This window comes from Chanodichthys erythropterus, chromosome 9 (genome assembly GCF_024489055.1).
Source record: "Chanodichthys erythropterus isolate Z2021 chromosome 9, ASM2448905v1, whole genome shotgun sequence".
In the NCBI taxonomy this organism is placed as follows: domain Eukaryota; kingdom Metazoa; phylum Chordata; class Actinopteri; order Cypriniformes; family Xenocyprididae; genus Chanodichthys; species Chanodichthys erythropterus.
The window spans coordinates 27816498-27843322 of NC_090229.1; the positions used below are offsets into that span (position 1 = coordinate 27816498).

Genomic DNA, 26825 nt, shown 5'->3' on the forward strand with positions numbered 1-26825 from the left:
CCCAGGACAACTGGCCATGTAGGAAATTATGATCAGTATGAAGCGTTGTCTTGTCCACAGGCCATGATTTGGTATTATTGACAGGATTTTACAGACAGGAAAAGAGAGCAAGAGGGAAAAAACAGCAACATGGGATTTGTGCTCTTTATTGCTTATAAGCAAAGATAAGCCATAGGAACTTCTGCATAGGAACTTCATCACAATGTGACCTTAAGTCACTTTTTATGTTACTTCTACGCAAATGTATCTTGTGTGAAAAAAAATGTGAACTAAAACTTAGTCACAATGTTGCTACAATTTTAGATACATATTGTTTGTTTTTTGTTGTGTTTTTAGGTATTTAAATTTTTACCAGTAATAAAATGAATAATAAAATAATATTATTCTAGATCTTGAGCAAAAATTGATGCACCTCATAATATTTATTTCCATCAAGAGATGCATCATTTTTTTTGCTCAAGATCTTTTATTGACAGTGCAAGAGGTGAGCACTCTGTAAAGTCTCCTCCAGCACATCCCAAAGACTTACACTGAGGTTAAGGTCGGTGCCAATTCATGTGTTAAAATGATTCTTCATGCCCCCTCCCAACAATTCTTCCACAGTTTGAGCCTGATGAATCTTATTGTCATCCTGGAAAATGGCCATGATGCATCTTAATATAACATATAACATGCTAGAAAAATAATAATCCCTGTAATAATGATCCATCCATATATTATATTATATTATATTATATTATATTATATTATATTATATTATATTATATTATATTATATTATATTATATTATATTATATTATATTATATTATATTATATTATATTATATTATATTATATTATATTATATTATATTATATTATTATTTTATTTGAATGTTTTCTTATGTATCATGTGACAGTGACACCAAAGACTGGAGTAATGGCTGCTGAAAATTTAGCTTTGACATCACAAAACTCAATATTACCATTTTTACTGTATTTCACAGTATTTATGTTTTTACTGTATTTTTTACCACTTTGGTGAAAATAAGAGACTTCTTTAAAAAAATAAAAATCCAAACTTGATACTTAACTTTTGATTATTTCTAGTCTATTTTTATTCAAAACCAAATATTCATGAAGAGCTATTCTTCTGTGTAATATTGCTTGGAGACCTTTTTGTTTTCGATTTTGTTTTATTTAAAGTTGAATGACATTTCAAATAATTTCTTTGTAAATATTCCGTAAACCTTGCCAAATAAACTAGTATTTCGGCATTTGGGTGAATATTTTTCTGTGTAAATGTATTTTATTAAATATGTGATATTTCATTTTAGATAGATCCAGTGTTTACCGCAGAGGTTGAGGAGAGTGTCAAGAGGTAAATATCATCTCACATCTTCATCCTCTTTCCTTGATCTGCTCTTTTTTTACTTTCGTCTCCCTCCTTCGGTCTTTGGTACTTGATCTTCAAAGTCTCAGTTGCTTATTATTGCCACTAAAGACCCACACATATGCACAGACACATTCATCTGCTTTTTTTAATGTATCATTAATCTTTCCAGTATGTTTTTGTTTAAATTCCCTTTTTTATAAGGAATAATTTTTCAAATAATGAAATTGTACTCATTGTAAACTGTTCCTGGATGTTTTGAAATATATTCATGAAGTTCAGTGTGTGTGTAGATCTGTTGGAGTGTTTCTGGCGGCTGACTTGAGTCAGGAGGAGCTGCATGCTGCCATGCAGAAATCATTTGCCCTGGTCAACTCGTCTCTTTCAGAGGGAATGTCTGCTGCCATCTTAGAGGTTTGTCATGGAGAGCTAATTTAATAAAATTTGTTATATAACAAATTCTGGAAATCTGAGTGAAACGTCAATATTAACTATATTAACTTTAATATGAATGTTGATATTAATATTAATAGTAATATGAAGATTGTACAAAGTAACATGTATCTTGAGCAACACTGTGAAAGTGAATTGCACATAGCAGGCACACACCGGTATAAACATAAGCCGCTTTTCCACCATTGGGCTGAGTGGTTTTAAGAGTGAATGGTTTCTACTGGAGCTTGGTTCAACACAGCACAATAACAAACCGTTCTCGGCCCGAAATTCTCAGCACCATTAGCTAACCGTGCTGCTAGAATGAGTTTAGTGCCGGCGGCACTTAGGATTGGTCATCTGTTTATTACCTGGCTACTTCTCCACAGTGGAAAATGAAACCATTTCTGTAACAGCTGGGCCGGATTGACATGGAATAGAATGGTTAAGCAACAAGAACGGTTTGACCCGACAGTGGAAAACTGGCTATAGGTATCCATGGATACAATATGCATTAGGGCTGGGCGATATATCGCATGTGATTGTCACGCGCATTTCGTCAGTAGCCGGTTCCCTGATTGCCGCTAAATCGCCATCACCTGCCTTCAAATGGAGCGGCATTTAATAGACAGAGCCATAGTTCACTGACAAGCTACGCAATATCGCATTCATATCGCAGATGAATGGCCTTCGATAATGAAGACGATATTGCGTGGCTTGTCAGTGAACTACGGTTCTGTCTATTAAATGCCGCTCCATTTGAAAGCAGGTGATGCCGATTTAGCGGTAATCAGGGAACCGGCTTTACTAAATGCGCGTGACAATCGCATGCGATATATCGGTCAGCCCTAATATGCATCAATATGTCACATGACGCACAATGTGTCATCGTTTTCACAGGACCGCTTTTGTAGTCTCAGTATGGATAGAAAGCCACAATGTATAGAAAAATGTATCCAGATTAGTGTAGATGTATCCTTAGTATTTGGTTTGACCAAGTGAAACATGTCTGAAACAATAATTATTTTTGCTATTCATTTTATGTGATTGCTAGTGCAGGAATCATTTCTAGCGGCTTTGAAACTGTTTGTTTTGCCCGTTATTAGATAGGATATTATGACCACAATATCATTATGGGGATCTAGTTAATCTGTGTTCAAACTGACAGATTAGTTCAGCCCACAGTGGGATTAATGTGTTAAGTAGCTGTTATCATATTTTCCTCAATAGTTCCATATCTTTTCATTATCCCATATATGTGAACAAGCCTAGATTGAAATAGCCAATGTGTCTACAGAGAATTGAAGTGAAAAAGGTTGTTGCCATTTACAAAAATGTAAAAGGAAAAGCATTGTGAATGCAATCAACTAGCCCATAATGCTTGATTGCTATCTAACAGTGAATGTTTCTGGAGCTGAAATGACACTCACAATGTCACAGTAATATTTTCAGTGAGCACATATACTGATGGAATACCTTGAATGCTCTTAAGTCATTTCGGATAAAAGCACCTGGAAAATGAATAAATGTAAATGCATTGTGCACAAAGCCAAACAGAGTTAATGTATTGCAATCTGTTGTATTTTAGGCAATGGATTTAGGTTTGCCTGTTTTAGCGAGGGATATTCCTGGAAATGCTGCCATAGTTGAGCATAAGGTCACAGGACTGCTGTACTCAAGCCCTCAGGTAAGATTTACAAAGGTTTGGATTATTAGGCAGAGTTTATTTTTAATCAAATGAAATCATATCAGAGTGTTTTTTCATCCACATGTCTTTGCTCCATGTTAGGAGTTAATCGCAAAAAGTAATGAAAAAAGAATGTGATTGTGCAAGATCACAGTGAAATCCGATGCATTTAAGGTTTCTCTTTTGGGTTAGTTCATGATAAAAAGAACATTCTGTCATCATTTACTCACCCTCTTGTTGTTACAAATACTTTCTGTTGTAGACCATAAAAGGAGTTATCAAAATGTTCACACTGCTCTTTTCCATAGAATGAAAGTGATTGTGATAAAAGTATTTATAAGTAATCTATATGACATATTCCAAGTCTTCTGAAGACATATGATAGGTTAAAGAGATAGTTCACCCTAAAATAAAAATGGTTACTTTGGTGTTGTTCTAATGCCGTATGTCCTCCTTTCTTTTATGGTTCACAAAAGATGTTCCAGACATTTAAATACACATAATTACTAGCAGAAAATACATTTAAAGTTTGTTTAATACACATTGTCGTCTATGGAAACGTCAATAAATAGTCCTTTTTTAATTTTATGCATATCAGATACAATATTGTATAGGTAACTATATAATTTACTCTATTGTTCTCCATCTTCATCCGTCACTTACATGTATTTCAGAGAAGTGGGTGAATTTACTTGATGTTAATCTGACTGATCCGATTCTCTGAATTGCAGCACAAACTAACATGGCGGTGCCCTATTGTGTATATTGATCAAATAACACGATCATTTTAAAGGTTTTTAAACAATAAAACACATTCACTTACACATATTTGAGAATAGGAATGTCAGATAGTTCATGAGATAGTTAAGACGTTTGAAAATATTTTAAATAAAAAACGGAAACGCGAAATCAAAGCGATACATCTGTCATACAGCACCATTGTGGCTATAGTTTGCCACATGAAAAGCTTGACGCATTGCCATGTAAATAATAAGGCTATACATTCTAAAATAATAGTCACCTGAAAAACTCACACAGCTAGAATATTTTAAACTTGCATGTGAAAGGGTTAAATAAAACATTACATTTCGGTTTGTTTTCACTAAACCCTATGGTATGGTATGGTATGGTATGGTATGGTATGGTATGGTATGGTATGGTATGGTATGGTATGGTATGGTATGGTACGGTACAGTGAAAAACAACCTAAATTTCAGTCTGTTAGTCACATACAGCTTTTATATGACTTGGAATATATGAAAAGAAAGTTGTATAGGTTTGGAATGATATGAGGGCGAGTGACTGTTTGTAATTATTAACGAATTTTCATCTTGTAATGCTATGACTTTATAGTCTTATTATTCATGTTCTTCAAAATATTAATACTTTAATCTTGTAATGTTACTTTATTCTTGGAATCTTTTTTGGCACTAAAACGCTGCTGTAAAAGAGTCATATTGACTTCCTCTTCTTAGCGCCGTGTCTATCAGCTGGTGACTAAGCTTAAACCTGTTTTGGGTCTTTAGGGGGAACAGACAGACTTAGTGTTCATTGTACCGCCGTGCTAAATGGCTGAGAGGAGCCCAAGGCAGCTTAAAATGTCAAAGGGCAAAACTTCTATCCCTAAACCAATCTGCTCCTCTGAGCAATTTCCAACCATCCATTTATCATGCTTATCTCAAATGTATTAAAAGCAATAGCGGATCTGAAAATCTCATGCCTCTGGAGAAGCACACTAAATTGTATATACACAAAGCATTGATGTTTGTTTGCAAGTCAGGTTGATTGTGACCATGTGCCCCTCTGTACATTTGTGACCTATGCTAAGCTTTATCGCCTAGATCAAAGAGCTGTTCCATGACAAAGTGCAAGCTTCTCTTCTTCTCATTAGACTCTTAATGACTAGGTCAGTGTGCTACAGTTCAAACCACTTGCTTTGTGATTTGCATGATGCCATTTGGAGGATTAAACGCATTACTATAGTGGTGAAATGCACTTAATGTTGTCCCACAGTGATAGAACCCAGAGAACGCCTGGCTCGCAGTCTCCACTGGACTCTAGAGCAGTGGCGTGTTCTCTGTAGTGACAAATCACGCTTCTCTGTCTGGCAGTCCAATGGATGAGTCTTGGCCCCTTAGTTCCAGTGAAAGGAACTCTTAATGCTTCAGTATACCAAGACATTTTGAACAATTTAATGCTCCCAACGTGGGAACAGTTTGGGGATGGCCCCTTCCTGTTCCAACTTGACTGCACACCAGTGCACAAAGCAAGGTCCATAAAGACATGGATGAGAGAGTTTGGTGTGGAGGAACTTGACTGGCCTGAACCAGTCTTTGAGTCCTGACCTCAACCCGATAGAACATCTTTGGGATGAATTAGAGCGGAGACTGCGAGCCAGGCCTTCTCACCAAAATCACTGCCAGACCTCACAAATGCACTTCTAAGAATTATCAAAAATTGCCATAAACACACTCCTAAACCTTGTGGAAAGCCTTCCCAGAAGAGTTGAAGCTGTTACAGCTGCAAAGGGTGGGCCAACTCCATATTAAACCCTACGGATTAGGAATGGGATGTCATTAAAGTTGATGTGCTCATAAAGGCAGGCATCCCAAAACTTTTGCCAATATAGTGTATTTAAAAAAATAAATAATTTATTCCTGTGATGGCAAAACTGAATTTTCAGCATCATTACTCCAGTCGTCAGTGTCTCATGATCCTTCAGAAATCATTCTAATATGCTGATTTGCTTTTTATGAAATATTTCTTTTTATTTTCAGTGTTGAAAACTGAGTTGTGATGCTTAATGTTTTTGTCCATGCCCATTTTTTCAGGATACTTTGAATATAAAAAAAAACAAAAAAAAAACACATGCAGACCACACATTTTCCAACAAAGATATAATGTATTGGAGTTATATGATGTCTCCTCCCACTCTACAAGTCAATGCACTAACTGCAAAAATTAAAGTAATAATTTCATTTTTGGTGACTAGAAAAATGCAGCACCAGTGATGACTTGGGCCCTTCAGTCCACAGTAAGCAGAGTCATGCTGCTGTGACTTCACCCTTGCAGGCTCACTATTGGTTGATTCGGAGGTTGAAGGTGGCTATTTTGGGTTGACATCATTGTAGTCCTTAGTTCACAACACTAAAGTGCCAATTCAGTTAGTCGGTCTTAGATTTTGCTTATAAGTTGCTTTTAGATTTTTTTATAAAAGTCTCCTGCTCTTTGACAAGTGCTGCTTTTTACTTATTTTCATTTATTTATTTATTTGTTTTTTTTGTTTTTTTTTTACTTTTTTTGACACTTAAGTCAAAGATTAAGACTAAGATTATTCTTAAGAGCATTAGAAGTTTAATACATATGGACCCAGTTTACAAAATCTGCCAAAATTTCTTGTCACTTTAAATAAGCCTAGAAGCATTCTTCCACTGTGATTTCTTAGTGCCAAAGATTTGTTTAACCATGTGCAGCAAGAGTCACATCTGTCCGCTGTGCTAAGCCTTGACCTCTGCCTTAGTAAGTAGATAAATGAGAGGTACAAGACTGGACTATATATTGTGGAATTCTCGTTGAGTCTTCAAAGATTTCTGATGATTAGTTAGTAGCTTCCCTACACCAACAATGTCAGAAATAAAAGCTCTCTGCATGCATTAAATTAATCAAAAGTGACAGTAAAGACATTACAATAGAATGTTACAAATGATTTCAATTTGAAATAAATGCTGTTTTTTAACTTTCTATTCATCAATGAATCCATCCAAAAAACAAACAAAAAAAGTATCACAATTTCTACAAAAATATTGAGCAGCACAACTGTTATCAACAAAATAATGTTACTTGAACACCAAATCAGTATATTGGAATGTTTTCTGAATGATCGTGTGACACTGAAGACTGGAGTAATGAAATTTGCCTGCTTTACCATTATAGGAATATACTATTTTTAATGTATTTTTGATCAAATACATGCAGCCTTGGTGAGCATAAGAGACTTCTTTCAAAAAAGAAAGGTAACAATGATCAACTGACTCCAATATCCTGTATATGTTTATACAAAATAACTTGACTCGATATACAACCAAACTTAAGTTGCCCTTCTAAAGAGCCCAGGCACTTCCCATCAGGCCACATCTCTGTCAAATGCACTGATTTACACTCTGGTTTCATCATGGTGTTGTGTCAAAGGCAGATGCCTCATGTTGTGGCCGACTCTTTTATATGACACAAAAAAAATGTTTCCCTTTTCCTCATGGCTTCTGTTACCCAGCTGAGCTGAAAGAGAGGTTTATAAGCTGCCTATCCTTTCAGAGTAAAGCCAACATGAGTCTCCCATGATACCCATGGATAAAAGTAAATAGCAGGGGTCACTGGAAGCTGAAGGTGTTTTAAGTCAGGTTGAAAGACAAAGTTGCAACATGGGCAGTTGACAATGAGTAATTTCACTGTTCTCAAAGAATAAGACTTATATTTTTATAATTTGGACAGACAACAGTTTTTTACCATAAATATATATATTATGAAATATTATTTCAACTTAAAATAACTGTTTTCTGTTTTATCTATGAGTTTTCAGTATCATTACTCCATTCTTCAGTGTCACATGATTCTTCAGAAATCACTCTAATATGCTGATTTGGTAGCCTGGGTGCCAGCCCGAAAACAAAATTTTTTGGACGGGAAGTTCGGTCTGGACTCGATCCATTGTGGAGTAATTATGCTCGGCTCAAAGAAGGCCGAGCCAATCAAATTGCCAGGGCGGGCTTTAATCGATGATGGACAGGCTATCTGCGGTTACGTAACCACCCACGGCATCAAAGAGCGCTTGGGTTGAATTGGTTTTCACCAACGATGACTGCAGCTGGAGAAGTAAGATGTTTAGATTCCGCTATCACGTCTGTAATAAAAGAAATCGACAGCGCATTAATTTTAAAAGACGAACAAAGAACCGCAATCAAGGCATTTGTCGATGGGAAAGATGTGTTTGCCGTCCTTCCAACGGGATTCGGCAAAAGTTTAAGTACAAGTTCAACATGCGTCACTTACTGCGTTGCTCTGATTGGTTGTAGGTCTATCCAATTGAGTGCAGAGGTTTTTTTTTTTACTGGTTCGGTTAAGACACGCCCCATAATTCAAGTGCAATGGAGCAGTATCAGACTCACATTCTGCCTAGAATATGAGTATGACGAAGTCAGGCTACTAATTTGGTGCACAAGAAACAATACTGTCTTATAATAACTTATTATTAATTTGTGATGTTTTTGTTTGTTTGTTTGTTTGTTTTTTCAGAATTCTTTAATGACTAGACATAAGAACAGCATTCATTTGAAATATTTTCAAAACACTTTACTGTCACTTTTGATCAATTCAATGCATCCATGCTGAATAAAAGTATTGATGTCAAAAAAAAAAAAATATGCTGACCCCAAATGTCCTCATAATACAAATCACTATAAACATACTAAACATTTGTATTATTATTTTTATTTTTTTTACTAAAAATGTAAAAATATAGAAAGTTTTCTGTGATGGGTAGGTTTAGGGGTTGGGGCTAGAAAATGACATAAGCTCAGTATAAAACAATTATGTATATGCAATATCCTCATAATGATAGCTGTAGCAATGTGTGTGTGTGTATGTATCATCAAATAAACTTAATTTTATGGATTTTCATGGATGACAAAAGTTTTAAATTCTTTGCTTAAGTCCAGTGTGAATCCAAAAAAAGAGCCGTGGCATCTGACCTTCACAAGAATTTTAATGTTCTTGTTTTCGCAGGAATTTGTAAGCATGTCCAGAAAACTTCTGGATGACCGTGAGCTCCAGGAAAGACTGGTGAGAAATGGAAAGAATTACATTACAACATGCCACAACTCAATGAAGGAGAGAATAACCTATCAGAAGCTGGTGGAGACTCTTCATTGATTGTCTCAGGTCTTTAAGAACTTTTAAAAAGGTGCCATATCTAGAGCTTTGGAGTCTGTATTTTTATATTTCAGTTGGAAATGGAAGCCTCTCCCATGACTGTAGGGATGATTTTTTTCTGGAATAGGATAAACCAGAAAATATTGTATGTATATTTATAGGAAATGTTGACTTCTTATGTTTCATTAAGTATTAAAGGGACACACATTTTACTATACATATACTTGGTGCATAAATTGAAATTTATGAGGTCTTGGAACAAGGACTGGTGATGGATCTGGCAGTTTTTTTCTTTTTAAATCATGCACTCTTGCTGTGCGCACAGACAGCTATGTTTGCAGGGTGTTTGCGTTTTTCTTTTGTTGTATCGTGATGCTTGTTTATAGTGAAGATTGGGTATAAAAGTGCAGTGCCAGTGTTTCTACAGTTTCTACAGTTTTCTGGGCTAAAAGATCTGCTGACATTATTTTGCTAGCAAGAAAAAGTCCTCTTAAGAGGATCTCAGCTTAAGTTAAACAGACAGCTTGCATTCATGTGTGCATATGTGATAGGAAGGGACAGACTAGACATGACAAACTAAAAATGTCTAAAATTTACTATACTTGATTTCTCTAAACAAAAGTAAAAGGAATATCATTTTCCGGAGACTTGTGGGAGATCCACTAAAATAGATGCATCCAGCTTGTTCTGGCACAAATTATGCACTGCTTTTAACTGTAGTAAACATTGAAACTTTTAAATTGTCAAGGCCAAGATTTGCAGGCTAAAGAAACTCCAGAGACCATTTTCTGTCAGCCATAAACTGCCAAACTGATACATCTCTAAAGCTTGAATGAAGAACAGTGATGTTTTATTTACAATAAATAAAACAAGATTGTTCTGATGGGCACATTTTACTCTTGGTAGGATTTTTAATTTATTCATGAAAGTATCTTAGTTCAGGGATTACGGTTTGTGTTTGAAGGGTTTGCTAAACATAAAATATTTATTGTGTAACTAAGACTGTACATTTCATATCTTAATCCATGACATTGTATGATTGTATCTACATTTACAAATGTCATATATAGCACAATAAAATGAAATAAAAACATTTGTATACAAATATCTGTTGATTTTCTGTTCAGCTATAGGGATAACTTACACTACTGGTCAAATGTTTGGACATGACTATTTTTTTATTGTTTTTGAAAGAAGTCTTTTGCTCATCGAGGCTGCATTTATTTGATCAAAAATACAGAAATAAAACAGTAAAATTGTGAAATATTATTCCTATTTAAAATAATGTTTTCCTGTTTTAATGTACTTTTATATAAAATTTATTTTTTGTGATGCAAAGATGAATTTTCATCAGCCATTACTCCAGTCTGCAGTGTCACATGATCATTCAGAAATCATGCTAATATGCTGATTTAATATCAATCTTGGAAACAGTTGTGCTGCTTAATTTATTTTATTATTTTTTTTCTAACCTGTGATATCTTTTAGGAGATCTTTTAATATAAATATAAAAATAATGTTTATATTTTAATATTGTTAAAATCTAACAATATACACTACCGTTCAAAAGGTTTTTTTTTTTGTTTTTTTTTTAAGAAATTAATACTTTTATTCACCAAGGATTTGTTGATTGTCAGTAAAGACTTTGAAGACTATTGTTAGAAAAGATTTCTATTTTTTATAAATGCTGTTCTTTTTAACTATTTATTCATCAACGGATCCTGAAAAAAAGTAACACAAGTTCCAAAAAAATATTAAGGACCACAACTGTTTCCAATATTGATAATAAGTATCAAATCAGCATATTAGAATGATTTCTGAAGAATGAAGACTGGAGTAATGGCTGATGAAAATTCAGCAAATAAATTATATTTAAAGTATATTCAAATAGAAAACCATTATTTTAAATTGTAATATTTCACAACATTAGTGTTTTTTATTACTGCAGGCTTGATGAGCATAAGAAACTTCTTTCAAAAACATTAAAAATAGTAATGTGTCCAAACTATTGACCAGTATTGTACATTAGTGGTGCTCTGGACATGTTTGGCCTGTGGGGTCAAATCAAACTTTGTGGTGGTATGTAGTTTTTATTATGACCACAATTTTCATTTACCTTCACATCTGGATTTATCACAAATGTTTTTACCAGTATTAAAGCCTACAAATGCTACCATATATTTAAGTATCAAAAGATCATGGATTACAAAAGATAAAAACTACCATTCATTTATAATGAAATGAAATTGTTTCTATTTCTTGTCATAGCAGCAAGCACTGAACACATGGCTTTATCATGTGGCTTTTTAATGGAAAATGAAACAATTGACTGTACATACAAATGCAGGGTGGTAAAATATCAAAGTGAACTTTTATCTATACAATAATCACATGCAATTTTGTATAAAAAAATGGAAGGATGCAGAGTAACAAACACAGAGAAAATAGTGACTCAGTGTTTGGCTCTAGACAAAGATCAACAATTTATCTTAAATCTTTAAATTTTCCAGTGAAAACCCATTAAGGAATTCAAAAAATAATAATAATAAATAATAATAATAGCAAGAGTGTGTTTTCTCCCTTTTACAATGATCAGTCACTGAGGCAGAAGTCTTTTAAGTCACACCTTGGCCATATGAAAGCCATAAAACTGTACTGGTTATCTTGACCATAATCCAGTGTAGCCAGACCAACAGAACAACTTTCCCAAAGAAAGAAGGCATTTGGGTGATTGTATAGAGCAGGGATGGGCAACTTTGGACCTTGAGGTCCATTATCCTGCAGAGTTTAGCTCCAACCCACTTAAAGTCTATCAAACACACTTGAAAAGTCTAACCAAAAGCTTTAGAAAAACTTTAAAATTACAGGCAGGTGGGTTTTATAAGAGTTAGGACAGTGGACCTTGAGGGCCCGAGTTGCGAACCCCTGTAATAGAGATATGCACTGTGGGTGCATAAATCAGGCTGCATGTGAGCCCACGATCATATTTGTTGCAAAGACTCAGCAGCTGACACCTCAGGTGTCATACAATTGTCCTCCTTTCCCACCCAGTTAATGCCATGTCCATTCTCTTGTGGTAGAGTTTGGGGAGAAGTTTGTCGATCCAAGGATGTGAAGGTGGTGAACTGTACCCTTTTCCTCTTACTAGTGGGTGAGTGTAGGGACTCGCTTCGGACTGGTTTAAGGGATCCTACACACCCAACATTGGAGTCATTTGACACAGAAGACACCTGGCAAGAGGTCCTTCGAGTGAGAGTGCCACAGGGCTCTGTATTGGGTCCTATGTCGATTACAGACGTGTTGTGAGCATCTTGCTGTAACGGATTTCCAGTGACGTTCATAACCAGCTCAGCATCTGATCCCAGCCATACCCAGTCATGCCGGTGACCAGTCTGCTCAGAAACTTGAGCAGGTGTCTGCTTGTGGCGAAATTTAACCAAGTATGATACACAGTTTACCAAAAATACTATAATAGCCAAGCAGAAGACTCCCAGCAATGCATACATCCCGATCTCCAGATCTGTAAGTGGACGGTTTGATAGTGGACCCTCAATGTCGTCATCATCATCATCATCATCTCCATAGTCATTTTTTGGCTCCTGATTGGGGGTTTCAACTTGGGGAGGGTAGTTATTGTAGTTCAGCAAGTTCCCAGAAGCCTTCCCAGTGCTTAACATTGAACCCTCAGCAACTTCATTACTACTCCAGGAAATTCCTGGGCGATCATCGCTGCCAGCTTTTCCCGTACTAAAGAAATTTCCACTGTTCAAAATATTCCCAGGTTTACTGACTCCAGCCGAGGCATCATTAGCCCGTCCCATTCCCAAATCATTTGCGATGCTCCCAATGGTCGAGTCTCGTGCTGTCGACTTGGCTGTGGTGGTGATTTTCATCAAGGCACTTTCCTCTCGCTCTGACTCTGAATTTCTGCTCGAAACCTGTTCTGGCTGCTGCAGCTTCTTCTCAGTGCCTGCTTCTTCTCCTTCATCACCTCGCTCACTGCTATTATCTTTCTCTGTGACACCAGCAAATAGTCCTGTGCTGTTTCCCGTGTCATTATTATCGATGCTGCTGTTATCAGGACGTCTGCTGTTTGTCTGGAACTTTACAGTTAAGCTCCCACTGCCTACAGCTAAAGTGCTTTTACGCTTTGATTTCTGACAGACCTCGCAAATGGTCATCTCGGCTCTCACCAGCGTTCCTTGGCCTTCACCTTCTGCCAGAATAGTCATAGACGACTCCTGCACAGAGATCACACTCACATCCAACGATGTCAAAGCCAGGCGATAGTGAGTAGGGTCATAGATGTCCAGAGGAGTGAGGGAGCCATCACTAAATTGTAGCCAGGAGCTCAACACTGCCTCCTGCAATCAGAATAAAATTGAATTTTGCATACTAAGTAGTAGGTCAGTGTGATTCCTGATGATAGGTGCTGCTTTCAAACCTTTTTTTTTTACAAATTGATTAAAAGTGTTATTTTCCATGCTGTTAAAGGATCAGCGTTAAGCGTTACCAAATGAGTGTGAGCTGAAGAAAGTGTCTCCTTCCACATACATCCATCATAGACATATTCCACACTGCTCCGTAGGGTTAATGAAGGCCTTCTGAAGCGAAGCGATGCGTTTGTTTTAAAAAAAAAAACATATTTAACAAGTTATGAAGTCAAATATCTAACTTCCGCCAGACCACCTTCCTTATTCTACTGATGAAGAACGTGTAAATATCTAGCAGTTCAAAAAGCTTACGCTACATCCTACACCTTCTGTATTCAGCTTATGGAACTGACCGTTTTTTTTTTGTTTGTTGTTGTTGTTTTGTTTGTTTTTTGTAATTTGAATATGGAAGGCGGTCTGGCAGAAGCCAGATATTTTACTTCATAACTTGTTAAATATGTATATATTTTTTTCAAAAATGCATCGCTTCACTTCAGAAGGCCTTTATTAACCCCCCGTAGCCATGTGGAATATATTTACGATGAATGGATGTGGATGGAGACACTTTCTTCAGCTCATACTCGTTTGGTAACACTTACTGCCATTATAAATCTTGGATGTGTCAGGATATTTAATAATATTCCTCCGATTGTGTTCATCAGAAAGAAGAAAGTCATACACATAAAATGACTTGAGGGTTAGTAAAGCTTGGGCTAATTTTCATTTGAAAGTGAACTAATCCTATAAGTACACACTGCAAAGTTTCAGGATTGGCAAACGTATTTAAATGCAGGATTGAATTGGAAATGGTGATGATTACTGGTATTTGTACCTACTGCTGAAATTATGGTATTGTGACAACAATAATGTATATGCAAAATATAAATGTATTATTTACAAAATGGCTAGCTCCAAAAGGAAAGTATCATTTTGGATAAAACTGCAATCCTTTTACTTCAAACTGGTTACTAATTCTAATTCTACTAATTCTAGTGTAGTTTTTAAAGGTGCCCTCGAATGAAAAATTGAATTTATCTTGGCATAGTCAAATAACAAGAGTTCAGTACATGGAAATGACATACAGTGAGTCTCAAACTCCATTGTTTCCTCCTTCTTATATAGATCTCATTTGTTTAAAAGACCTCCGAAGAACAGGCGAATCTCAACATAACACCGACTGTTACGTAACAGTTGGGATGTATGCCCCCAATATTTGCATATGCCAGCCCATGTTCCCAACATTATGAAAGGCATTAGACAAGGGCAGCCAGTAAAGTCTGGATCTGCACAGCTGAATCAACAGACTAGGTAAGCAAGCAAGAACAACAGCGAAAAATGGCAGATGGAGCATAATAACTGCCATGATCCATGATATCATGATATTTTTAGTGATATTTGTAAACTGTCATTCTAAATGTTTCGTAGCATGTTGCTAATGTACTGTTAAATGTGGTTAAAGTTACCATTGTTTCTTACTGTGTTCACGGAGACAAGAGCCGTCGCTATTTTCATTATTAAACACTTGCAGTCTGTATAATGCATAAACACAACTTCATTCTTTATAAATCTCTCCAACAGTGTAGCATTAGCCATTAGCCACGGAGCACAGCCTCAAACTCATTCAGAATCAATGTAAACAATATAACAGTATACAATACTCACATAATCCGACGCATGCATGACAAACACTTTGTAAAGATCCATTTGAGGGTTATATTAGCTGTGTAAACTTTGTTTATGCACTGTTCAAGGCAAGCGCGAGCTCCGTGGGCATGGAGCAGGAGAATTAAAGGGCCAGTAGCCCTGAATCGGCTCATTTATAATGATGCCCCAAAATAGGCAGTTAAACAAATGAATTAAAAAAAAAAATCTATGGGGTATTTTGAGCTGAAACTTCACAGACACATTCAGGGGACATGAATGTGTCTTATATTACATATTTTTTTTAAAAAGTTCTAGGGCACCTTTAAATGTAAATAAAACAAATTTATCAATTTAAATTTTATTGAATGTTTATTGCTTGAAAGTTATAAAATCAGACAAATCAGCATTTTTTAACTGCATTTCCACCCAAATTTTGGTTAAGGTTGCAAACGAAAGTGATGTTGAATGACCTGTTTAGGATTGCTGAGCACTTCCTGTGTGGTTGCTGTGGCGCTGATGACTCTGTTACTTCCTGTGCTGAGCTGCAGGCTGAGTGTGAGACCACTGACCAACTGCAGCCCCAGTTCAGTGATGGTCACTCGATCATCCACAACCCTCACAGTCTTCTCTGCCAGGATAGAGTCTGACAGCGGGGAAAGGACCTGAACAAAGGGAGACACCTGGATAATAAGGCCTGCATGAAATCAATACCAATTTCTATGTAGCTTGGTCCATTACTCTTGTCACATGTAGACCAAACTCAACAGATCCAATTGAATTTTACCTTTATAGATGTGGTGCCCACATCTTGTCCTGACAGCACCCTGCCTGCCTGCAGATGGGCAATATTAGGATCCTCGACCTTCAGGAAGTACCGCACCAGCCTGGTCACATCCACCTGCCAGTCAGAGCCCAGGAAGAAGGCTTGTGGCTCCCGGGGGTCTGATTGCTCTGCCACAAAGTAGGTGAATACTCGAACCAAAGCATGCTGGTACTGCAGCATACAGCCCCGGCCCTTACGCTCTTCCTCACTGTTCCAGCCTGGTTTGCTGTCATGGACATACACAAGTTACTGATAACACACTTATTCATAGTCATGTAACTCCATCTGTCACCTTTCATTGTTTTCATAACAGCTTAGATAAGGCCTCATTTGGAAAATAAACCACATGCACACATTTATGTAATTCAAATAATGTTCAAAATGCCTTCAGAAAAACAGTGGTGAGCATGTATCAGACAATCACTTGATTGGATCAAACTGTGAATTAATGAGGGGATGTTTCCGCCCAATGTAATCCATTATGCAACAGTATTTAACCTACTCATAACCTTACACAATATTATTCACAATTTTTCCACAACTCATAATCCACTTGACCCGGTCTGAAAATGGATTTACAGTTTGAAAGCCTTTTCCGACTATAATGTTCTAACTCTCACAATTAGATTGTATTAATGTTATTTTCTCTCTTCAGAGGTCTTTAGAATCATTACAACCACTTTTATATTACATAATCATTGTGGTGAGTACAGGTGAGTAAGGTATTTTATTGAATGGATAAGTTGCCATATGTAACTTTCTATGTGGTACATTGTAAAGCATTATCTATTGTGAAGGGTCATTTTATTGTAGCACTGTGCTATAATTTATTTTCAAGAAAATACCGCATCTATTAAAAGTAGGGTAGGCTTCTTTTTTTTAACACTTTTTGTTATTCTGGTTGAAACTCTCTTCACATCATGATTGCAATCAATAATAGAAGTGGTCTAAATATATATATATATATATATATATATATATATATATATATAAAGTGTACATGTATCTTCTGTGGAACAAAATGTTAGTCCAAATCATTGCATTTGTTCGAATGCAATAACATGGTTGTCTACCTGCCTGTCAACATATAAAGAGTTCAGATGCAAAACCCTCTAAATCCATCAGACATCTTTTCTTTTAAATGAGCATTTTTTACCAGGCTTTTACAATCAAGTTCAGGAGTTTCATTTAAAAGGTAATGATAAGGTTATTAGCTAGTGAATAAAATAACTTTTTTTCAAAAATGTCACTCTAGACAATTTATTGTTTTTTAACGAGTTAGATTTTCTTTTGCGTCAAAACCAGCTAAATCCACTTGTGCTTATTTTGCAAAAACCTAGAAATCCACCTATTTGTGGAAAGACATAGTAAATAGTTGAAAAATCACTAAAGATGCAACTAGAAACCCTGAAAAAGATGAGAGCACTTATCACTTAAACTAAACAGTAGACAAACCTCTTTACACAGGGATCTAACACATCTCTTCTATTCAGCCTCCACTTTTTGCCTCCTCCGTTTACATGGCACAGCTTCCATATGAGACAGAAGAATAGCATCTTCTTTGTCTTTGGCGAAATAGAGCTGTTTGATGTATAATAAATCCGATTCCTTCAAAGTAACGTCACTGCGCGAATAACTGTTATGAGTGCATGATACAATTGCGACCAAGCTATTTCCACTGTAGGCTATTTTGCCTTATGACAGGCAGAGTTTTGAGGTAAATAACGTTTTCTTCTGCCATTCAATGTTAGTAGGACAGGCTGATCCATTTCATCGTACTCCATCTTTTATTTTAAAAATCTCAATCTGAATCTGAATCTAAAAAAATCTCCTCAGCGCGCCGCTATATTGAAACCGCTCAAAATCATATGATTCGATTTGCGCCTTCTGATTGGTTCTCGGAATATAGCGGCTTTTGCTGCCAAAGGGAAGTGGCGTCTAGAGGCTTTTGCCAACAAATCGATATTTCTGAATGGGCTGACGCTGCGATTTAGAGGATTTGAAGCACGTGATTTGTTGAACGTGTACTATGTGCCGTAAGCATTCGTTCAATGTCATTATCTCATTTTTGACAGAGATGGCGTTTAGCGGGTTTTGCATCTCAACTCTTCATATTTATCTTCTACATTTCCTCCTGAACCAAAACAACAAGCTTATGCTGCATTCATGCCATGTCTTAACTGTAATTACGAGATGTCAATCTGTGACGTTCTATCCAGAGCTGTTCACATCCTCGTTTCTATGGCAACACTATCAACACCGAAATGAATCTGCTTGAGTCAGGTGTTATAAGTCAGAGTGCTCAAAGTTGTTTACATACATTATTATTGTAATGTTATGTGCTTTGAGACATGAGGTAAATTAACTTCATCTCTTGTGACGTTTTGCAGACTCGGATATGGCTGTGCGTGTTCATATGTTTTGAAGGAGGCTTTGGAGAGAGTGTAATGCTTTCAAAGCTAGCTTGCTATTGCTAGTCTCCTTTAATGGGAATAGCTACAGTAACATCTTCAGCTAGTCTCGAGATCTTTTCCATCTAAACTGTTTATATCTCTTAAGCTTAGTAGTGAATGTTTTATGAGCAGTAGGATAATCTCTCTCTCTCTCTCTTTTACAGTTATGAGAAAGAACCATATTCATTTACATAGTCATTCAGAGCCAAAGCACAACCAAAATAATGTTCTCATAAAATGCATGTAGTTTATTTTTTTACTGCTAGAGGGCCAAAGGTTGCATAGTAGGGGTGTAACAGTACATATATTCATCCCAAACCATCATGGTACGGACATCACGATTAAGTGCATAGTCAGTTACAGACGATCCACACTCCAATCCAGAATGGGATGTGTGCTGTAATGCAATGCTTTTTGCTAACTGCCACAACAGCAAAGAGCAGAAGATGAAGAGACAATCTATGCACCAGCACAAAACAAGAGTTTAGATGGCACGTAAGAGCTTGCTTGTAGACTATACCCTGAGTTTCGATTAATTTTTTTGACATGCCATACAAACTCAACAGAAAGGAAACTGGGACAGCAGAAAGCGGCATTCTGTTTGTTTTCTTTATTTTACAAAAGCACAATGTTTTGTTTTTATTGTGTGCACACAAATAAAAATAGACCCTTTACAGTTTTGAATGATGTCTTACTCTCTTATCTGTATGACCATAAATAATTTTTTTGAATGAGTAAATTAAATTTCATAAATGTGTATATGACAAGCAGGGCAGGGAGAGCCATGAGAGAATGGCACGAGGCTGGTGGTGTTATTGTCACAGAGTATTTTAAGTAGTTTCAGACGTTATAATGAGACAAAATCATTTGGCATCATGCAGATTTGTGTTGAAGTCTCACCACTACAGTCCTGTGATTAAATATGCTTGTCTATGAAGCTTCAGACTCGCTGTCTCCTTGTGGAAAGGTGAAGTAGGCTTACTAGATGGCACTTTTCTTCTTTTTGCTAATCTTTCCGTAATTTCTCGAAAATGCGTAATATTGAACTTAATATTGTCATCACATGTTAATGAACTCTCACGAGCAAAGAAAATGAATAAACAATAAGTTTGAAACAGCCGTTGCATTTTACCACACAGCATTGGTCAATCTATCCATTAGAGTAGCAAATCAAAAATTCCTTGTTTTATGTTTTATTTTAAGGAATCTGGGGGGCTGGACATGTAAATGTACCAAACTCGTATCAGACCATGACCCCAAATTTAGGTACATACATACTGTATTTTACATACTGTATAAATAAATATTGCCATAATGCACAAAAAGTTGATTCATTTTTAAAGATGTTAATTAGAAAATATTCATGCTAATGATGTCATTGTGTGTTTGTACCTCTTGGTGGACATGATAGGGATCCTCCAGTTCTTGATCTGACTCAGCTCTGTATCAGACACCTCTATATCCAGCGGCAGATGAGGGAACCAAACCTTCATCTCCAGCTGGGCGCTCAGGTAACTGTAGGTGAAGTTCACCAGCATCCGCAGGCGCCCCTGGGTTTCTTTTCCATTCACATACACAAAGTCGCATCTGTCAGACACCTGAGGGCATCCAAAAATGTTTTATGTTATTTATAACTCATAGTGTGCAGGCTGTTCACACTGCAGTTTTCATGTTTTGCTGGATTTGAATGAACTTTCGACTATGTAAGAGGATTTGTTGGTGCTTAGCCCCAGTACAAATAAGCATTTTTGGGACCAAATATAACTTATTTTAGATTAGCATTTACAGTTTTTTAACTACTTGAGATTGAATTGCTATAGTAGTTATTTATTTCCTCTATTAATGAACTTAAAAGTTAGAAATTTATAACAAAATAAAGAATTAGTGGTTGATCTTGGCTAACTTCATGGTCCTTACACTGCATTTTTGATGTCACCTTTAGATGTTTACTGTCATTTTTTGAAATATAATGCATGGCACTGGGAGTCTCAAAGACACTTAACCCTTCAACATGGAATTACCAAATGCATGCCGCCACATGATTAAATCAAATGTATAATTTATGATGCAATTAAATTTTAACAAGGTTTAGGAAGGCATACAGGGGTGACTTTGACCAACATCCTGGTGTGGAAAAGCAAGTTAACCTAGACTATGTACTGTATTTATGAGTTAATGTGTATAATATTTGTGTCACTATGGCTTGTGCTGATTGGCAGTTTTACACATGCACAGCTATAAACACCATGATTACTTACATATACAGGGTTTACATGGATATCAAATGACAAGTTTATGGATACATAAGAGGTCATAATCCATAATACTGTATTTATGGTTTTTATCCTATTAGTCGGGTCACATGGAATCTAATGCTTCAGATTTCAGAATATGAATTTCCGTTATTTAAGTCCTTCAATGTGTAGCATGTTCATTTTGTTTTTTTTTCCCCTAATTTGATTGTACGATCATTCAAATAATGTACTAGTTTCAGCTCTGTATAAACAAGATGTTAAGATCCATCCAGCAGAATACATTTTCCCTCAAAATAAATGTAGAAAATTCTAAAAATATAAGTAGATTCCATCTGGGCATTTGTAGTTGCAATGAAAGGGAACAACATGATTTACACCTGGTATTAAGTCATGTTTCGGTCAATCGGATCACAAATAGATGAGGGATACCCGTTTACACCTGGTGTTTTAATCCGTCTCTTGTCCAGTTTCAACCACTTCTGTCCTGATTTCTTTGAGGGGAGGGGTCTTTGTGTGGGTAAATGTATGCTTTTTCAGGTCTTTTGATCTAATGGATGAAATAAGCTTGTGCAAGTTGCATATAAATGTGAAAGCAGATGACGAAACACAGAGAGCAGCAGCTTTTGTTTCTGCTCAAGACCACACTGTACATGGTGAGTATGTTAGAAATCACCTATATTTAGCGTCGTCCACTTATTATCGGTTTGACACAAACATAAACGGCCTAAGTTAGCAAACAAATGAATAATTGGCAGTATTTCTAGCAATCATTGTATGCTGAATGTAACATAAATATTGAATGTAATATACTTTAAGAATTGTTTGTGTCATGTTTTCATGAGAGTATTTTGCTTTAAAAATAAAATGAACAGTTGGATGCTGTCTAGAATGTAAGTGTGTGCTAGACAGCAAGTGAAGCCTTTGTTTATGCCTGATACATTCACTCTGGTGTGAAGCACAGTACAGCACATACACCTCAGAAGCTCTCTATAAACTAGTGTTTCAAAATGACAGGCAGCAGCATGAAACAGCAGGGAGAGGAAGTAGTTTGCAGAAAAAACACAGTATGTGGTTTTGCATTGTCCTGCTGAAATACACAAGGCCTTCCCTGAAATAGACATCATCTGGAGGGGAGCATATGTTGCTCTAAAACCTTTATATACCTTTCATCATTCATAGTGCCTTCCTAAACATGCAAGCTGTCCATACCGTATACACTTATGCACCCCCATACCATCAAGCCATGCTGGCTTTTGAACTGAACGTTGATAACAAGCTGGAAGGTCTCCCTCCTCTTTAGCCCAAAGGACACGGTGTCCGTGATTTCCAACAAGAATGTCAAATTTTGACTCATCTGAGCGTAGAACATTTTTCCTATTTGAAAGAGTCCATTTTAAATGAGAGGACATGACGGCGCTTCTGGACCATGTTCACATATGGCTTCCTTTATCCATGATAGAGCTTTAGTTGGCATCTGCAGATGGCACAGTGGATTGTGTTTACTGACAGTGGTTTTTGGAAGTGTTCCTGGGCCCATTAAGTAATGCACTGTAGATGATGAGATTTGCAAAGCCTTTGCAATTTGACATTGAGGAACATTGTTTTTAAGTGTATCTCTGTGCCAGAATTAAAGCGCCACATAATGGACTGGCAAGTATACTACATCGTTTCAGTGGTTTCGTGTGGACGCAGATATTTCTTGAGACGAGGGGGGAAAAAGATCGGATAGGGTAAGCTCCGGATTCGTGTGGACGTAGCCTTAGAGAGGCAGAGTCTTTCAGAAATAAAGATGATATAAAGATGAAATAAAGATCGTGGAATACTTTAAAGCCGCAAATAAGACTTGGAGCATGAGCATAAACCTTGCGCGCTGTATACAAACTATAGTAAAGCTTAGAAATAACGCTTTATTTTGGCTCAGTAGTTTCTGCAACACTAACACAAGCATCTAGAGTCTGCTATTGTTGTTGTTGTTGCTGTTTTTTGCTGCGTATTCACAAAAACGCATCTCCGTGTGGACGGGGCCTAAGACATCCCTTTTATAGCTAATCTTGTTACAGACCTGATATCAATTAACTTGAATTAGTTGCTAGATGTTCTCCCAGCTGAATATTTTCGAAATATCTTGCATTTCAGCCATTTTTTCCCCTCTGTGCCAAATTTTTTGAGACCTGTAGCAGGCATCAAACTTGAAATGAGCTCATTTAGTGTATAAAGGTGTAAAATTTGTTATGTTATGTATGTTCTATTGTGGATAAAATATTGCCTCATGTGATTTGGAATTCTTTTAGTTTTCATTTTATTCAAATTTAAAAAACGTCCCAACATTTCTCGAATTCGGATTGTAGCTCCTGAGCAATGCGATAAAGCTGCTGATAATACTGAATGGACCATATATATATATATATATATATATATATATATATATATATATATATATATATATATATATATATGAATGCGGTGATAGGCATCATATTCCTATAGGTCAGTGAGTGTCAGCTGATGCGAGCTTGACTAGTGTGACCTGCCAGAACTAACCCTATACGCTTGATTTCTGTTGTTGATGATTCAAAAGAAGGATGTCATTCAAAGTTTCTAGGATTTTGTGAAACAGTTGTGACTAGCTAGTTAATTTCTCCAACAATGCATCATACTATGGTAGGAGCGAGGTATGTCGCTGTAGAGAAAAACACCTGCCAGAGTAGGTTTCTCTTGTCATCAGTGAAGTAAAGCAAAACCCACAGTGGATCTGGAGTGGAATGATTATAGAACACATTGAGTAGAAGTGTGGCTTCTGAAGGCTTCTGAACGCTCTCTGATTATCCATTTTTAAAATATTTTATTTAGACCTGATAACCCAAAGCTACACTCTCTTTTCTGTTTTTCGCTCTGCAAAGCATTCAACATGTCTTCGTGACCGCAGAGAAAAAGCGATTAAAAAGATAATATGGATACTGCTGTTGACGAAGGTTCCACTTCTGAAGATGTCACACAGTTTGGCGCCAATGCTAACTCTGAGGCAGAAACTCAACCAGATAACACTGTAATACTTTCAGCTATAAACTATCTGAAAAGTGAGTTTTTGTCACAATACAAGGTGGTTTTGGCAGTGGTGAAAGAAGTTAGAGAGGATTTCTGAACCTTTACTGAGAGACTTACCAAAGCTGAGAGCCGAATCAGCCAAGCCGAAGACAACATTAACTACATTAGCTATTTTTTTTGTCTTGTGGATATATAATATATATATATATATATATATATATATATATACACACATTTAAATTTCCTGGTACATTTTTGTATGATCCAAAGCTGTTATATGGTGTATGTTGGAACAGGTCATTTTGATGTTTAAACTACCAAAATATATTGCATATTAAATTTTGTAACAAATGTCTATTTCTTCTAGTCTTATATGGACTCCAAAATATTATTCCTGCAGGAAACACATCTACTGTCTGACGAAGTCATTAAACTGTGCAGAAGATGGCCAGGTCAGAGTTATAGCAGCTTCATATGGCTCACACTCAAGGGGGGTAGCTGTGCTGGTACATGAATTGGTACCATTTCATATTCTTAAAACTATTTGCAATCCAATGGGTAGATATGTTATTATAAGTGGTAGGATGCTCAATGAATATTGCAATCTTTTAAGTATTTATGGCCCTAATACAGATGAACCAATGTTTTTTCATAATCTTTTCTTAATTCTGTCCTCTCTTCAAGGCAGCTTAATAGTCGCAGGTGACTTTAATTTTTTACTTTAGAGCCTAACTTGGACCACTCCACAGGAATTGATACCTCACATTCTCAAAGCAGGAACATAATTAATCAATACATCAAAGACCTTAATTTAAGTGATATCTGGAGGTTTCAAAATCCAACAAAAAAAATGTTCTTGCTATTCCGCATCCTTTCATACTTATTCCAGAATAGACTATTTTCTTATTTCAAAAAGCTTATATCTGATTGTATTTATAGTAGTATTTTTTTTTGTATGTGATCATGCATCATTATCGATGAATCATACTCTTAAAACGATAATTAAAAACCCACCTAGATGGCGTCCGAACACAAAATGGTTACATAACCCTGAGTTTCTTGATTTTGTAGGTAAACATATTGACATTTTTTTAATGTAACACAAACCAGATGTCTGCCTCAATAAGATGGGATGCATTCAAGGCCTACATCAGGGGACAAATGATCAGCTTCACTAGTTCTAATACGAACAGATCTACCCTTAAAATGATTAGAACAGAATATTAAGGACTTGGAAAAAGAAAGTTTCAAACAAGATACTCCTGATCTGAGACATAAAATTTTACTACTTAAAGCAGAATTGAATGAGCTCTTTACTAATACAGCTGTGGCTAATTTAACTAGGCTTAAACAATCGTATTATGACCAAGGAAAAAAGGCTGGTAGGCTATTGGCATGGAGAATTAAGGCTCAACAAAATGAAAAAGTGATTAATGAAATAGAAACTATAGATGGACAAAAGACCATGATTCCAACTGAAATGAATAATGCTTTTAGAAACTATTATCAAGATCTTTATAAATCGACACCTCCTGTGAATACATATCTCTATAAAACATGTATGGATGAAATTCAGTTATTTCCGCTATCTGAGGAAGATTCCAAAACACTGGATCAACCAATTGAAGAGGCAGACTTGAGTGCAGCCATTAATTGTATGAATGGTGGGAAAGCTCCAGGCCCAGATGGCCTGCCTATAGACATCTACAAGATTTTTCATTACAAATTAATAATCCCAATTATTGATATGATTAATGAATCTTTCAACAATGAAGAACTTCCCTTTTCCTTGCGTTCAGCCCTTATAACTTTAATTTTTAAGCTAGGGAAAGATTCTACAAAATGTGCCTCCTACAGACCTATTAGTCTTTTGAATTCAGACTCCAAGATAATTGCAAAAAGTTTTAACCAGCAGACTTGATACGTTTTTACCATTATTGATTGATCCTGATCAAAATGGCTTTGTAAAGGGTAGACAAGCCTTTCATAATATATGTCGTTATAAAAGGAGCCTCGGATACAGCCTTACTTTCCCTAGATGCAGAGAAGGCTTTTGATAGGGTGGAGTGGGCCTATCTTTTTGACAACCTTTGGTATTGGTCCTTACTTTAGAAAATGGATTAAAATTCTATATTCAAATCCCACAGCAGAGGTATTGACTAATAATACAATCTCTAAAGCATTTCTGCTTTATCGAAGTACACGTCACAGTTGCCCTCTTTTGCCGCTCATTTTTACATTGGCTATTAAACCTTTAGCTATTGCAGTATGAAGAAATAATGATATATCAGGGATTACAATTGTCAGTCTTGAAAATAACCTGGCATTATATGCTGACAATATTATATTATTTTTATCTAACTTAAGTGTTACAACAGAGACACCGGAAGCAGAGATAAAAGCAGTTGGGTTGTTTATTGAGACAATCAGCAGAGCAAACAGGTAAGTGAATGGTGATAACGAAAGTCTTGGAGGTGAATGAGAGGTAATACTGTCCTTATTCTTTATATTGCAGGTGATGGTGGAAGGAGACGCTGGAGATGGTTGACAGGAACACTCACACACACAAGCAGGTAGGAACACGAGGAGTACTGGAGACAATGGAGACGAAGGAGATGATGCATACAGGTAATGATCGTTTAGAGAGTCCTTGTGGTAAGTGAACAACGGGGTGTATCACGAACGAGACCGGACAATGTGTGTGTGTGAGTGTGGGGTTCTTATAGTGAGGCTGATGACTGTGGTGATGAGCTGCAG

The 26825-nt window shown here is 36.3% G+C and overlaps 2 protein-coding genes across 5 annotated transcripts in view; one reads left to right on the forward strand and one right to left on the reverse strand.

The window, feature by feature from the left end:
* Window positions 1–10504, forward strand: part of glt1d1 (glycosyltransferase 1 domain containing 1) — a 40084-nt gene extending 29580 nt beyond the window's left edge. For 3 of the 4 annotated variants that reach the window (XM_067395200.1, XM_067395198.1, XM_067395201.1), the window contains exons 9-12: window positions 1316–1359; window positions 1665–1785; window positions 3392–3490; window positions 9269–10504. In XM_067395200.1, coding sequence (XP_067251301.1) covers window positions 1316–1359; window positions 1665–1785; window positions 3392–3490; window positions 9269–9415 — 411 coding nt within the window. In that variant the 3' untranslated portion in view covers window positions 9416–10504. The remainder of the gene's footprint in view (window positions 1–1315; window positions 1360–1664; window positions 1786–3391; window positions 3491–9268) is intronic. The other variant, XM_067395199.1, reaches the window with a different exon arrangement.
* A 1892-nt stretch (window positions 10505–12396) lies between these two features.
* The window catches only part of LOC137026575 (transmembrane protein 132D), an 81952-nt gene continuing 67523 nt past the window's right edge, over window positions 12397–26825 (reverse strand). Inside the window, exons 6-9 of the mRNA XM_067393963.1 lie at window positions 20161–20366; window positions 16277–16541; window positions 15963–16154; window positions 12397–13779 (exon numbers count right to left, since the gene is read on the reverse strand). Of these exons, the coding sequence (XP_067250064.1) occupies window positions 12397–13779; window positions 15963–16154; window positions 16277–16541; window positions 20161–20366 (2046 nt within the window). The remainder of the gene's footprint in view (window positions 13780–15962; window positions 16155–16276; window positions 16542–20160; window positions 20367–26825) is intronic.